The sequence below is a fragment of the Ranitomeya imitator genome, chromosome 1 (genome assembly GCF_032444005.1).
Source record: "Ranitomeya imitator isolate aRanImi1 chromosome 1, aRanImi1.pri, whole genome shotgun sequence".
NCBI lineage: Eukaryota > Metazoa > Chordata > Amphibia > Anura > Dendrobatidae > Ranitomeya > Ranitomeya imitator.
This window is the reverse complement of record NC_091282.1, coordinates 303,071,087-303,087,808: the sequence shown is the minus strand read 5'-3', so window position 1 is coordinate 303,087,808 and position 16,722 is coordinate 303,071,087. Positions and strand designations below refer to the sequence as shown.

At 44.2% G+C, this 16,722-nt stretch overlaps 1 protein-coding gene across 1 annotated transcript in view; it reads left to right on the top strand.

The window, feature by feature from the left end:
- BCR (BCR activator of RhoGEF and GTPase) overlaps nucleotides 1-16,722 on the top strand; it is a 101,996-nt gene that overhangs the window by 13,142 nt on the left and 72,132 nt on the right. Inside the window, exons 2-4 of the mRNA XM_069757562.1 lie at nucleotides 12,503-12,669; nucleotides 13,559-13,663; nucleotides 13,758-13,943. Of these exons, the coding sequence (XP_069613663.1) occupies nucleotides 12,503-12,669; nucleotides 13,559-13,663; nucleotides 13,758-13,943 (458 nt within the window). The remainder of the gene's footprint in view (nucleotides 1-12,502; nucleotides 12,670-13,558; nucleotides 13,664-13,757; nucleotides 13,944-16,722) is intronic.

Below are 16,722 nucleotides of genomic sequence, written 5' to 3'. Positions count from 1 at the left end.
AAAAACCCTATAGGGGTATTCTCATGGAAAAAAAATCTGCATATCAAATTTATGTCCTAAATGCCTGATGGATAGTAGTCCATAAGAAGAACCTTCATCTACGAGAATGAACTGGGTCCTCCTTACCTGTTTGCAGTAAGGGAAGTGGGAAAGCTGTGCATGAATGGGAGAACAGAGGTATACGAGGTTTACAGGTGGCCACATTTTTCTGGAGTAACAAAGGAGGATTCAGGGTCCCCATTCTTCTAAAACTGATGGGAGACACAAAGATGACTGTTTGCCACCTGCTTTTCTTTGATTAGAAAACTGTATTTGGACAACCACACACAGGCAGGCATTTCTGTGGCCAGATGTTTGGGGGCCGAATTGAAAGGCATCACAGGTCGCATGTGCTCTGCCCTCTTGAGGGCAGAGGATAGTACTGCAGTGCGCAGGCGCCGGAAAGGTCAGAGGCCCGGCGCCTGCGCACTGCAGTACTTTGTCTGCCCTCAACAGGGCAGAGCAAAATACGCCTGCGCCGGAGCCGTGGCTGAAGATCAGAAGAGGACGTCATGGAAAGAAGATGGGAGGCGCCGCAGCGGACCAGAGACGCCCATCCGACCTGACCAGCACCGGGACTGCCCCTGGGTGAGTATAATATAACGTCTTTTTTTCCTTTTTCAGGTAACATCGGGGGCTTATCTACAGCATTACAGAATGCTGTAGATAAGCCCCTGATGCCGGTGGGCTTACTTCACCCGCGATTTTCAGGGTGACAGGTGCCCTTTAAGGCTATGTGCACACGTATAATGGTCCACTGTGGATTTGATAAATGATTTAGGAGCAGCTGTAAAACCGCTGCGGAATCCGCAGAAAGAAATGACATGCTGCGGAATGTAAACCGCTTCGTTTCCGCGCTGTTTTTTCCGCAGCATGTGCACAGCGTTTTTTGTTTCCCATAGGTTTACATTGTAATATAAACTCATGGGAAACTGCTGTGGACCCGCAGCTGCGGAAACGCTGTAGATCCGCAGTGTTTTCCGTATCGTGTGCACATACCCTAATTGGATTAAGGACTGGGCTTTGACCAGGCCACTCCAAAGCATTTACACGTTTCCCCTTAAACCACTCAGAGTGTTGCTTTAGCAGTATGCTTTGGGTCTGTGTTTTGCACCATCCATCTTCCTCTCTTCTTGGACCATTTTACCTGTCCCTGCTGCCAAAAACCATCCACACAGCATGGCGCTGCCACCACCATATTTCACTTTGGGATTGGTGTTCTTGGGCTGATGAGCTGTGTTGTTTTGGCGCCAGACATAGTGTTTACCTTGGTGGCCAAAAAGGTTCAGTTTTGCTCTCAATTGACCACAGCACCTTCCTCCAAACAAGTCTCCCACTTGTCTTTCGTGAAACTCAAAACAAGCCTTACAATTTTTGAGTGTAAGTAAAGGCTTTTTTCTGCCCACTCTTCCATAAATGCCACCTCTATGAAGTGTATGGCTTACTGTGGATGTATGAACAGATACACCAGTCTCTGTTTGGGAACTCTGCAGCCCCTTCATGGTTACCTTTGGTCTTTGTGCTGCCTCTCTGGTTAGTGCCTCCCTTGCCCGGGATGAAGGTTTTGGTGGGCAGCCCTCTCTTGGCAGGTTTGTTGTGGTACCATGTTCTTTCCATTTGTTGATAATGGATTTGATGGTGCTGCGGGGAATTATCAGAGATTGGGATATTTTTCTTTATACCCCAACCCTGTCTTGTACTTCTCAACAACTTTGTCCCTGACTTGTTTGGAGATCTCCTTGGTCTTCATGTTGTTGTTTGGTTAGTGGTGCCTCTTGCTTAATGGTGTTGCAGCCTTTGTGGCCTTTCAGAAAAGGTGTGTATATACTGACAGACCATGTTTCACTTAGATTGTACACAGGTGGACTTCCTGTCACTCAGGGTATGTGCACACGTCAGGATTTCTTGCAGAAATTTTCCTGACAAAAACCGGACATTTCTGTCAGAAATCCGCATGCGTTTTTACCGTGTTTTTCACGTGCTTTTGGTGCGTTTTTTTGTGCGTTTTTTCCCAAATGCATAGAAAAACGCAGAAAATCCGCAAAAATAATGAACATGCTCATTTTTTTACCGCAATGCCTTTTTTCACGGAAAAAAACGCATCCATGTGCACAAAACATGCAGAATACATTCTAAATGATAGAATGCATAATGTATGCGTTTTTAATGAGTTTTTATAGCGTTTTTAGTGCGAAAAAACGCAAAAAACCCTGAACATGTGCACATAGCCTAAGCATGTGACTTACGAAGGTACAGTAATTACCGTATTTTTCGGACTAAAAGACGCACTTTTTCCCCCCCAAAAAAAGGGGGGAAAATGGGGGGTGCGTCTAATAGTCGCAATGCAGGCTTACCTAGGTGGCAGAGGTGCGGTGGCAGAGGTCCGGTGGCAGAGGTGCGGTTGCGGGGGTGTGGCGGCAAAGGAGGCGCAGTAAGCTGGGTCCCTTTCCCCGGTATGGTGATGCAGCAGGCCCGGTATGCAGCAGAGCCGGGTGAATCCTCTTGTTATCGGTGGTGGCGGCCATTTTCCGGAGGCCGCGCGTGCGCAGATGGAGCGCTCTGCTTCCCGGGGCTTCAGGAAAATGGCCGCCACGATCTCCATCTGCGCACGCGCGGCCTCCCGCGGCCATTTTCCTGAAGCCCCGGGAGCAGAGCGCTTCATCTGCACACGCGCGGCCTCAGGAAGATGGCCGCGCCCACCGATAACAAGAGGATTCACCCGGCTCTGCTGCATACCGGGCCTGCTGCATCACCATACCGGGGAAAGGGACCCCGCTTCCTGCGCCTCCTCTGCTGCCACACCCCCGCCACCGCACCTCTGCCACCGGACCTCTGCCACCGCACCTCTGCCACCTAGGTAAGCCTGCATGGTACGCCAGGGACCCCTCTCACGCCATACCTCTCACTGCACCTCCTGATCCCAGCACCTCCTGATCCCAGCACCTCCTGATCCCAGCACCTCCTGATCCCAGCACCTCCTGATCCCAGCACCTCCTGATCCCAGCACCTTCTCATCCCAGCACCTTCTCATCCCAGCACCTCCTCATCCCAGCATCACCCCACCTTGCCTCCTGTGACCCTGCTCTGCCACCGCCATAAGATACTGTAAATTCGGACAATAAGACGGACCCCCATGTTATAAAAAATCTTTTTTTCTGCAATTTTCACCCCAAATTTGGGGTGCGTCTTATGGTCCGGTGCGTCTTATAGTCCGAAAAATACGGTACTTGCACCAGAAATTTTTAGGGGCTTTATAGCAAAAGGGGTAAATACATATGCACAGGCCAATTTTTAGTTATTTGTAAATGTAATTTATGCCTATATTCTTCTTACTTCACTTAGGGTACTTTCACACTAGCGTTTTTTTAAATCCGTCACAATGCGTCGTTTTGCAGAAAAAACGCATCCTGCAAAAGTGCTTGCAGAATGCGTTTTTTCCTCATAGACTTCTATTGACGACGCATTTGCGACGGATTGGCACACTTCGCATCCGTCTTGCGACGGATGCGTCGTGCTTTGGCGGACCGTCGGGAGAAAAAAACCGTACATGTAACGTTTTTTTCTCCCGACGGACCGCTTTTTCCGACCGCGCATGCGCGGCCGGAACTCCGCCCCCACCTCCCCGCACCTTACAATGGGGCAGCGGATGCGCCGGAAAAATGCATCCGCTGCACCCACTGTGCAATGCAGCAAACGCTAGCGTCGGAATCTCTCCCCGACGCATTGCGATGGGGAGATTCCGACGCTAGTGTGAAAGTAGCCTTAGACTATTTTGTGCTAATGTTCCACATACAAATCGGGTTGCAAAAATATTTAAACACAAGTTGTAGTGTTTCGAAATAGGTAAAAAGCCACCAAGGGAGTGAATACTTTTGTAAGCCACTATAGATGTTGTAAAAGGGGCATTTTGGGGAGGGTGAAGCACAGCGCACTTTGGACTGACATGTTCCATTATTTGCCTTTTGCAAATTACAGGAGGACCCATGTAAATATCTCTGGGTGAGACTTTGTGCTGAGTGCTGACGAGGCGGCTGGTGTAGTAGCGCCATATAACACTCGTTATCTCATGTGTGCTGGTGTGACGGCTACATTGATTGTCCAGTCTGCTACTATCCATTCATTGCCTCTCCTGCGTGTGCTTATTGAATTTTTATGGGCAGGATACACGGAGAAGGAAAAGATGGACAGATGTTAATGAGGAGCGTCTTGTAGAGACCATCTGTCTCCGCACAGTGGGCCGGTTCTCTGTCCTGAGAACAATAGCCTGGCTGCATGAAGCACCTGCTAATCCTAAAGAATTCTGATCCCACCAGGGCAAACGGGGGGCACTCTTTTATTTCCCACTTGTTCTCTTGTCATATTCATCTTGAAATACTGACATTGCTTCACTTTCGGACTCCCAGTGCTCTTGGGTATGATTATCTAGGGCATCTCTAAAATTGAAAATAAGCAGCGCTCATATAAAAAAAAAAAAGAGATAAAGCGAGGCCATGTGACGTGGTTCTTCTCAGGCGCCAGATAGTTACAGCCTAATCCCATTGTGTCCACTCAACCTTACCAGGCTCTGGGCACCTCCAGCTCAGCTAATGGCCGGGCTTTGTATTTGTCTTTTATACCACCTCTCTCTGCTCCCTTCTCTCCTCCTGTTTGGGAAAGTGGTCCCTGCCCCCCACAGTAGGACTATTGCCTGAGTAAGCCCCAGTGTAAATATTTGATATGCTGTCCTTGTGCGGCTATAGGAGGGATCCTTATTATGTAAGACGTGATGGCACCAATGCACCGTCTGTGATGGCAATGCTCAGAATGGGAAACTGCAGCTGTATGTGAGCAGGGGCGAAATAAGCTGGCGAGCACTCCTCCGAAAATCCCCACCAAAATCACTTTATTTTAGTAACATATTTCCTGTTCTTTATATAGTGCCAACACATCCCGCAGCCGGTGAATATGAGTCACTACGTTTTGTCCTATGTCAGGTTATTAAAGGGTTTTTCCTACCAGAATTATCTCTGACACAGTGATAGGATATGCAGTACCGTTATTGGTTGATGGATGTTCAAGCGCTGGGTCGGAACCATACCGATTAGGAGATCTGGTGAGATTGCAAGTGCAGTACACATCGTTCATAGCACGTAAAGTGCAGACTTTAATAATCATATGAAAACAGGTCTGCATGGTGGCTCAGTGGTTAGCACTGCTGCTTTACTGCGCTGGAGTCCTGGGTTCGAATCCAAACAAGGACGGCATCTGGAAGGAGTTTGGATGTTCTCCATGTGTTTGCGGGTTTCCTCCCACACTCCAAAGATAGGGGATTTAGATTGTGATCCCCAATGGGGACAGTGATGGTAATGTCTAAAGCACTGTGGAATTAATGGCGCTATATAAGTGAGTAAAATAAATAAAAATAAAATGGCGCTGACTTGTGGTAAGTGCACATCCTGTGTGTCCATCGGCATCAAAGCTGATCCCTTTAATTTATGGGCGATGGAAGCAGAGGGGTGATTTTTGAAGACGTGGGATCCATATTGCTTGGATCAGTCCCACCCCAGACAGACAACTTGCCTCTACATTTCTCACGTATTGACACCATACGTGGCGCCATACTTTTTATGCCCACTGTAGCAGTGCTTCAGTTCTGGGATCTTCGTTTTCTTATGTTAATAAATGCTTTGTAGCAGGCATACAGATTTCTTGTATGTGTTTATTTGTAGCAGTTTATGTTCCATTGGGTCAGTAATATTTCTGTGGCTGTGTAACCCAATTATTGGGCCGTTCCAGCAGCATATATTGGGCTACCCTTGGGCTCACAGTAGGTAACAGGTGCACTGTATCCAAGACAGGGCTGTCAGCCCACATGTGTGTTCCAGCTGTTTTTGCCATTGGTTACTAATACAGTGTGGTCCCTAGGGTGCCCGCAGCACATTGCAGAGTGATGGCATAGCCGTACAGCTGCTCTGGAGCGGAGGGTACCGGGGAGCTCCATGGTATACGCGGAAGACTCCTCTAATTAAGTGCATTGATACAGAACTCGATTTGTCATTCACGTGGAACTGAGCCAAAATATATTTATACCTTGGCATTTGTGGCATTGAGCACTGTAGTTGGGTGTTGCCTGGCATTGCAGCAGTATTAGTCAGGATGGCATTGTGTGACTGCCTCACACTGCAATACATGCAGCCATTCCAGAATAGAAACGTTTCTTTCTTGTTCCGTGATTTTGGTTTCATAGACGTACATGGGTTTTCACTATATTGAAACTTTAGTTTTGCCTGATTAACCTTTGCGCATATTGTGTAGCATTAGTCTCATATGTCTGAAACTATTAACCTCTAAAGGTCTTAGCATTCGGTTTGCTGTGGTTTATTTCCCCCCTAGAGATTCCCATGCCAGTAATGTGTCACTTACCGGGCTTCTTGCTGTAAGTTTGATAAAACACTGCTGACCTGCTGCAGTTCTGCTAGTCTTCTCAATGATGACATTTTGCTATGTGGTCCTTGATATTTTTGAGCTCTGTATATGACTACCACTGTTTGGCGGCTTTCTGCCTATGCACAGTGTAGATAAAAAGCTGTCAATGATGTTGGTTTAGGTTATGCACAGCCCATCATTCAGAGTATTGGTAGATCTGCAACAAATAAAAGTGTGGCAAGAAGCCAGGTAAGTAACACACTGCTCATATTGGGGTCTCTGCCCCTACATCATGCCTCTCTCAAACTAGAAAACATACTTGGTGACACATTTCTTCTAAAACAATTTGCCATTTGTCTTTTTCTTTACTTGGCTATCTGGATATATTTAAAAGAAATAAGACCGGAACAGTTTATTTCATAATCGTTGGTAAATAAGAGTGTTTCTGAGACGTATCATTGAAAAACACATGCTATTTGAGGAAATGGGTATGATCTCTGCAGGTATGTGATGCTGTCGAATCACAGCAAATTACTATTGAGAATAGCATGGTTTATAGCACCACCCCAGCGTTTGATTTTTTTCAGCACTGGAGTGGCGCTTTCAATGTAAGGTACCTGACCATATACTTACTCGCTGCCGTCTTCACCTTTTCTCAAGTACTGTGGCGCCATCTTGTGTCTGCAGCTTCTGACTGGCTGGAAATGAGACGTTATGTCATACGCTCTCAATGCAAGTCTATGGCTACGTTCACATTAGCGTTACGCTAATGTGCGTCGCTGTTGCGTCGGCGACGCAGCGGCGACGCAGCGGCGACGCGCCCCTATGTTTAACATAGGGGACGCGTGCGTCTTTTTGCACGCGTTTTCCGACACGTGCGTCGTTTTAGACGCTAGCGTCGGACGCAAGAAAACGCAACAAGTTGCATTTTTCTTGCGTCCGATTTCGGCAAAAAACGACGCACGCGTCGCAAAACGCGCGCGTTTTTGCGCGCGTTTTCGCGCGTTTTTCCGTGCGTCGCCGACGCAACAGCGACGTGACGCTAATGTGAACGTAGCCTATCTGAGCGCCACAACAAGGCCAGAACGAGGCTGTCAAAGACTTGCAATGAAAAGTGACCTCCAGCAAACACTGGAGCAATCCAGCAGGTCTCAAACTGGTGGATACTGACAGGAGCAGTGACGATAGAAGGTGTGTAGACCGTGGGTAAGTATAAGAGTTGGGTCAGGGACCTTAGATTTGAATCACCACTCCAGCACTTAACTAAAAAAACTGCTGGAGTGGCGCTTTAATGTTGGCTCCTGGCCTGTGTTTCCATGAGAAGTCCAGTTTCCTGGTCTGCTGGTCATGTTTCCTGTGAGCACACCCTGGGAGCTGCCGTCACATAGATGGCTCGCGTTCACTTGTCTGTTTGCATTCCTGGCCTCATTACAGGAGTATGTGGCACATACATGTCACTTCTATTTATCGTCCTGCGATCATCCGTGTACACTCCCTCACCCAGTACATGTTTGTCTGTGAGATAACATCTCTGTGAAACTGGTTGTTTCCTAACTCGCTTATCAAGCTGGAAAATCCGCTCTTTCAGATTCCTTTCGCCTCAGTGTAAGAGGGTGAGAAAGGGCAGAAGCGAAGAGAAAAATGTGGAGGAACAGGTTAAAAAAAAATTTAGAGCATAAATGAAATGAACATTAGAGGAATGTGTGTGGGAAGAATGCTATATTTTATCTAGCCAAAATCATGTTTTCTGTCTATGTGCCCAATATTTAATACCTCGTTCTCGTTCTACTATGACACTATTTATAGAGACTTGATACACAGGTATTTGTACCTGAGAAGTTCATCTCCAACAATTGGCAGCATTCTAACATCCGCATGTTCATAGTTCACGTCTGTGCTTTTTTCCAGCTTGTCTCCCACCCCCCACCCCCCAAAAAAAAAAAATAATAATAATAATGTGGAGACATGCTACTTTGATCCAACTCACGGTTCAGATTTACCCTTGCACATCTATGGGTCTTTGTGATAGAAAGGGTGAAATGTGACGCAAATGGATACCGATAGTATGCACGTACAGTTAGAGAGTGACAAAGTCAAGCAAAGTTTGTGAAAAGGAGTGACCCATCATTATAACAGGAAAAGACACAGGTTTCTACATCTGGACAAGAGAAACGAAATATCTACAGAATGGGAGGAATAGAACTAAGTAACAGCATGTGTGAATAAGACTTGGGTATACTAATAGATCACAGACTGCACATGAGTCAACAGTGTGATGCAGCAGAAAAAAAGGCAAACAGTTCTACAATCTATTAAGAGAAGCATACTGTCTAGATCACGTGAAATAATTATCTCCCTCCTCCTTAAGGTACCGTCATACTGAACGATATCGTTAACGATATCGTTGCTTTTTGTGACGTAGCAACGATATCGTTAACGAAATCGTTATGTGTGACAGCGACCAACGATCAGGCCCCTGCTGGGAGATCGTTGGTCGCTGGGGAAAGTCCAGCACTTTATTTTGTCGCTGGATCTCCCGCTGACATCGCTGAATCTTCGTGTGTGACGCCGATCCAGCGATGTGTTCACTGGTAACCAGGGTAAACATCAGGTTACTAAGCGCAGGGCCGCGCTTAGTAACCCAATGTTTACCCTGGTTACCGTTGTAAATGTAAAAAAAAACCACTACATACTTACATTCCCGGTGTCTGGTCATGTCCCCCGCCGTCAGCTTCCCGCACTGACTGGTGAGTGCCGGCCAGCCGTAAAGCAAAGCACAGCGGTGACGTCACCGCTGTGCTTTACGGCCGGCACTCAGTCAGTGCGGGAAGCTGAAGGCGAGGGACATGACCAGACACCGGGAATGTAAGTATGTAGTGGGTTTGTTTACCCTGGTTACCCGGGGACCTCGGCATCGTTGGTCTCTGGAGAGCTGTCTGTGTGACAGCTCTCCAGCGACCAAACAGCGACGCTGCAGCGATCGACATCGTTGTCGGTATCGCTGCAGTGTCGCTTAGTGTGACGGTACCTTTAGTCAGGCCTCATCTGGAATACTGTGTCCAGTTTTTGGCACCACATTTTAAAAAAGTGGAGCAAGTTCAGAGAAAAGCTACCAGGATGGTTAGCGGACTGCAAAGTATGTCCTACGAGGGAATGTTTAGCTTGCAAAAAAGAAGGCTAATAGGAGACCTAATATCTGTCTACAAATATTTGAAGGGATGTCATAGTGTAGAGGGATCATCCTTTTTCTCATGTACACAAGGAAACATAGGAAGGAATGGAATGAAACTGAAAGGGAGAAGATACAGATTAGGCTGGTTTCACACTTGCGTTTCAAAACGCATGCGTTTTTTAAAAAAAAACGCATGGTGAAAAAATGCATGTAAACGCGTTCAAACGCTGCGTTTTTTTGACGCATGCGTTTTTGCATGTGGTGAAAAAACGCGGCGTTTTGACGCGTTTACATGCGTTTTTTCATGCGTTTGCGTTTTTTAAACGCATGCAGATAAATGTGTGACAGCTGCCAATCATCAAAATAAAGTTAAAACCCACTATAAACAGAAAGAGCTAGGGTTAGGGGTAGGGATCCTAACCCTAACCCTAAAGGGATCCTAACCCTACCCCTAACCCTAAAGGGATCCTAACCCTAACCCTACCCTTAAAGGGGTTAGGGGTAGGGTTAGGGGTGGGATCCCTTTATCAATTTTATGGTGTGGGGTGGTTTATCAGTGTGTTTTTTTTTTTTTTTTTTAAACGCATGCGTTTTTAACGCATGCAAACGCATGTGGTTAAAAACGCATGCGTTTACATAGACAGCAATGCATTTTTTTGCCGCAAAAAAAGCATGCGTTTTTTTTGCGGCAAAAAAACGCCGCTAAAAATACTACATGTTGCATTTCTGCAACACAACGCATGCAGAAAAAAACGCATGCGTTGCAAAAACGCGTCAAAACGCATACAAAAAAACGCATGCGTTTTTAATGTTAAATATAGGGGAAAAAACGCATGCGTTTTTTTGCGGTTTTTACCGCAAAAACGCAAATAAAAAAACGCAAATGTGAAACCACCCTTAGATATTAGAAAACACTTTTTGACAGTGAGGGTGATCAATGAGTGGAACATGCCACGAGAAGTGGTGAGTTCCCTTTAAAGGAAGTCTTCAAACAGAGGTTTAGTAAATCCTCTGCTGCATTTAGAAGGGGGTTGGACAAAATGAGCCTTTAGGTTCTTTCCAACAATAATATTCTATGGTAATAGTAGCAGCTAGCTTCTTTCACACTTACGTCTTTGAGCTCCCATCGAAATCCATCAATTTTTGAAAAAACAGGATCCAGCAAATTTTTCTGCTGGATCCTATTTTTTCTCATAGACTTGTATTAGCGATGGATTGTGGCCATCCGTTTCATCCGTCGTGCACTGGGTCTGTCAGAAAATTGCTGTCCATCAGGCGGGGACAACGCACAAAGGGCTGTTTTTTCTGCACGTCGGAAAATCGCTCAGCGACGGATTCTGCACCATCCGTCATTGGCTATAATGGAAGCCTATGGACGCAGGATCTGTCGCTGTCTGTGAAAATCAGGAATCCAGTGACGGGTTCCATCTTTTGAAACTGAGCATGCGTGGAAGAATTTCCAGTCAGGGAAATTCTCGCTCGCTCTCTCTCTTTTTACTATTGATGCTGCCTATGCTGCATCAATAGTAACAAGATCTAATGTTAAAAAAAAATTGCAATATTCTCACCTTCCGGCATCTCGTGCAGCGTTACCGATGCTCGCGATGCTCCCGGTAGCTGGCGATCCCAGTAATGCCTTCCGAAATGACCCGATGATGTCACTTTCTCGCGAGACCGTGACGTCATTAGAGGTCATTGTACGCAAGGCATTACTGGGAACACCAGCTGCTGGGAGCATCGCGAGCATCAATAATGCTGCGCGGGACGCCAGAAGGTGAGAATATTGCGATTTAAAAAAAAAAAAATAAATAAATTATTTTTAACCTGGGTTGTGTTGTGTATGCGTTTTTTGACGCATACACAACAGGTGCACATAGCCTCGATGGGTCCGTCAGAAAAATGGGCCCAGTGCATCCGTTTTTTACAATCTGCATAGGATCCGTCTTTTCAACATTTTGACGGATCCTGTGCAGATTGTAAAAACGGAAGTGTGAAAGAGGCCTAAGTCAGAGCCATCTGCTTACCTGTGTGTCTAATGTGGGTATGCCATAAATGTACGAGATGGGAGTACCCCTTTAAGTTCTCACTTCATTGGGTTTCTGTGTTTCATATTTGTTGCAGAATTTCAGTTTCAGAACTGTAAAGTATAAATCATTGTGATTTTAATTAAAAAAAAATCCACTTAATTACCAAGTAAAAGATTCAGTCAATTTTAGACTTGCTGCAGAAGTTCAGAAGTGTGCCGTCCTTTTTGCTGTGGCTTTGGGGAGCAAATTTAATTCATGGACAAAATCTTTGAAATCTGCTGGAAAGTTCAGGGCTGTGAAGTTGGAGTCGGTGTCAATTTTGGTGGATTTGGAGTCAGTATAAAATGGACCAAGTCCTAAAATATATAATAAATTGGGTCCAGTAGTACAATGAGGAATGCTGTAAATGTTTTCATAAGAATTTGGGAAAGTTATGAAATGTTCTATAAATGTTTGTTCTGTTCCTGATCTAAGGATCTCGGCGTTTAGTTGAGATGAATCTGTGCTGCACTTTATCAACATGCTCCACTGACTCCACAGGCCTCCGGAAACTGTAGTTAAATCTAAAATTGTTGCAGGTTTCTAGGCTTGTACAAATGCAGCCTTAAAAAAACACACTAAAAAAATGCATTGAAAAAAACTGCAAGTAACCTAATTTACATAATAGGTGCAGAAATGCTGCAGCATCAAAAACTCACCAAAAGATCATCGTGGGAACGTAGACTTACAATACTGCAAAGTGGAAGCTACAACTGTTTTCAGAAGAATAATGTATTTTTCTATGATTTAACTCCATGCTGATGCCCTAGTGACATGCTCTTTTTCATACTGGCTAATTTTGTGGTTTCTCTCCTTTTAGATGGGTCACTTTGCAGGACACCCCCTGGTGGGACAGAAGAGCAGAGGACACAGCATGAACTTATGCCATATATTGATGATTCCCCCAGCTCCTCTCCTCAGCTCAGTGCGAAGAGCCACAGTAGCAGAGACACCCTTTCCTCTGCGTCTTTGGATTCCAGTAAATCGGTGAGTAGTATTGATAGGACCACTTCTATTGACCCATCAGGACTTGGGTCTTAAGTAGCGTTCTACAAAACCACATGACCATTAACAATTAAGTTCCAATAACTTAGCAAAAAGTTGCTGTGACTTTTATGAAGTGACTGCTTTTCACCCGCACCTTGGACTGTCACTGGCCGCGCGACAAACACTTAGTGATCCATGGCTATATACCACGTGTGGTCACCCTCAGCTTTACTGGAGAAAAACAGCTTGTCATTGGGGTTTTCTAGTGCCCGGCCAATGACTACCAGCTGATCACAGCTAGTCATCATTTAGAGTTAGGGTTGTTCACACAAGGAGATCTGCTCACATAGTCTAATTCTTGTATGGAGAAGTAACCACAGATAGTACATTGGTTGCATCTTAGGGAACCACACAGGCTAACAGCAAATTTGGATGTCCAAAAACACCATCGGTGTATGGACTGTGCTGCACGGAATGTCTGCGGGTCTCCTGACTGAGCTTGACAGCCTCATAGGAACATACTAGGCTGCTGAGTTCAAGTCAAGAGACCCTTGGTCAGTCCGTGCATCACGGTCTATACTTGGACCAGGTTTCACGGATGTCTGAATCCATCCTGAACTATCTCTATTCTAAAAACCTCAAGATATATTTAGTTAAATGACTGGATCAAGTGGCTGTTAGCCAAACACCATGAGACATTTCACTGTTGCTGAGACATCTCCTTAGTCTCTGACAGAGGGATGTTGGGGGAGATGCCTTTAGAGGTATTAAGTACTCCTGATCTCCAGAAGACTTTCATGGCTCCACATACACAGTCCAACGCCCAGCCTGATATGACAGCCTCACATTAGCCATGTTTAGCTGTGATGTTTTTTCTTCTGGTTTATAGAATGAGTTGGATCTGGAGAAGGGCCTGGAGATGAGGAAGTGGGTCCTGTCTGCAATTTTGGCTAGTGAAGAAACATACCTAAGTCATCTTGAAGCCTTGCTGTTGGTAAGTATATAGATATTACTGTGCTTTTCATTTAATCAACAACTCATATGAGTATCCAACCTTTTTTGTTTGTTTTTACCATTTTGTCTGGTAGCCAATGAAACCTCTTAAAGCAGCAGCAACTACTTCACAGCCTGTTTTGACCATCCAGCAGATCGAAATTATTTTCTTCAAGGTTCCAGAGTTGTATGAGATCCACAAGGAATTTTATGATGCCTTGTTCCCTCGAGTCCAAAAATGGAGTCATCAGCAACGAGTTGGGGATCTTTTCCAAAAACTGGTCAGTGAAGGATCTCAGAACATAATTTAGGGTTTACAAGTTCTGATAGTTTTCCCGAGAATGATTTATTTTTCAACAAATGTTTTTTGTAATACTGGTTTGAAAATAATCTGACGTAAAAAAAAAAAAATAAATCTTTGGTCCCGGACATGTGCCCTGTGATCCCCATTGTCACAAAGAAAGGGTGGGTGATATTGCTGAGTATATCGTTGTTGGAATCTCCCATCCTCTATCATAGGACTGTATACAGTGGCTTGCAAAAGTATTCACTCCCTAGGCATTTTTCATGTTTTGCTATCTTACAACCTGGAATTTCACTGTTTTGAGGGTTTGCATCAGTTAATGTAAAGAACATTTGGCTTTTCTTTTTTTTGTGAAGCAAACAACAAATAAGAGCAAATAACTGAAAATTTCAGTGTATATAAACTATTCACACCCCTGAAGTCAGTATTTGTAGCAGGGCTGTGGAGTTGGTAGGCTAAATCTCCGACTCCTCAATTTCCATGACACCGACTCCGACTCCCTCATACATGGCTCATGTTTAAGTTTTAGTGACAAATTTACTGTGGTAAAATGGTAACATCAAGCTTTTAATCATTATGATACAAAAATCAAGCCATTTAGATTGAACATAAAATATATTTATTGGAATACAACTTTAGAACAAAAAACTTTTTTATATTTACAATTTATTATACACTATGTAGTAAGTGTAAAAAAAAAAAAAAAAAAAGTTTTCAACAAAAACGTACTGAATAGCATTTTTGCAGTCTATGAATTTGTTCTGAGAAATAGTATCACCCCCATCAGATCCTCCTTCATAGATGACCTCAAATCTGATCTAATTATTTTGAGAGCAGAGAACAACCTCTCTACACTAAATTGGGTTGGTGGCAAAGCAGTAACCACTCGGGCAACATCTCTGACAATGTCAGGATACAGAGGAATCGCTTGTTGCACTGTTATTTTTGATGAACGGTCAAATTTCTCAATTTCTTTTAGTTCACATGAAAAATTCTGCTGAAATGTACTGGCTGTGTTCTTTGATGGGGATGACTCTTCTATGCAGGAACGCTTTGCACGGTCCTTGTGATCCAAATATTTTTTTAAATCAAATTCTTCATCAGTTGATGAGGGTGAAGATGTGGCAGGACGACCAAATTCTTCTTGTTCCTCCTGACTGTTCTGCAACCCTTTCATCCTTACTGCTATTTCAAACAGAGCTTCTTTTCCTTTAGTTAGCTGTTGATCATCTAGAAGAATCGGATGCATGGGGTCTACATAAACAGCTGCCAAAAGAATGTTATTTTGTAATAGTAGCTCCTCTCTCCGTTTCATTGATGTAGCAATGCCACTTGCAATTAACCCTCTTCTTTGGGACAGGCGAAACATCAGGTTCTTCCACTCCTTTAAGAAAATGCCTGTAGTTAAGTCCTCTGCTTGTAATTTTTAGTCACTGTAAATGGGTGCGCTAGCAATTTTTCCAGCTCAGTCACCTGATTCCACTGACTTTCATTTAGAGTCAGTTGAGGGTTAGCCATGTCTACAAGAAAGGTTTTCAGTTCAACAAAGCGCTGAATCATTAAGTACTGCCCCATCGTGTGGCTTGATCAATAATTGCCCCTTTTCCAGCACGTCTCTTCAAAATTGAGTCAACTTTAGGGGTTCTGGCAACAAGTAGCCAATTTTCTCACCTTGCCAATCAGTGCAGCAGCATGTCCTTCTTGCAGACTGTCTCTTATAGCCAGCTGTAGCGTATGCACAACACAGCGCATGTGATGAATGAAAGAACGTATTGACACAGTTTCAACAAGATCATCTAAACTATCATGTTGCTGTTCATCTGAAGCAACTTCAGTTTGCTCCTCAGTTACAATACTGTGTTCCTCTATTTCAAACATTTCTGTGTCTGTGGACCCAGAATGTTCTTCTAGCTGCTGGTCACCATCATTACTCTCATTCATTAGCTTAATAGTACTTATCATATTTGAAGCATTGTCAGTTATGAGAAAGAACTTGCTCTTTATTAAGTTCATAGTCTTGCAGAACCTTTTCCACCAAGACCTGGAGAAACTCACTGGTGTGATGAGCTTTGGTGTCTTTTACTGCCAATGTCTTGGTAACTATTTCATTTTTGTCACAAACAAATCGGACATTGATGGCAAAATAGTTCATTCTGTGACGTGTGCAGGCATCCATTTTAAGAAACAGAAAGCGTCCCTTGAGAGTTTTTTTAAGTTCTTCCTTTTGTTTAAAAGCTTCTTCGATTAATAATTTTCTAATACTCTCTCTCTCCAGAGAAACACCAAGCTTGCGGGCCATTTCCCCATTCAGACACATAAAAGCTGGTCGTGAAAATAATGAAATAGGCACACTATCCTTTACAACAAGCTCTATGATCTGTTTTTTAAATGTATCTACTGTCATTGTCACAGTAACTTTGTCACTGACAAAATATCTTGCAACTGATGGCTGCAAAGTTCTCTGCTCCTTTGTTTGGCTGGAAGAGCTGGGCACTGGTTCATTGGTTTGGATGCAGTCTTTCTCATCCACTGTCTCAGTATTTCTGGATGAAAGCGCTGTAAATGTCTCTTTAGATTAGAAGCTCTGGTAGGAGCATTTTTATCTTTGCCTGAATATGCACTGATCTTGGCTTCGCAGCATTTGTTTTCGTCTGGATCATTTGTCATACACTGACAGACATAATGTTTTCTATCTTGAGTGATGGTGAAATGTTCAAATACAGCTGATTTAATGTGACGCTTCTTTGACATTCTCA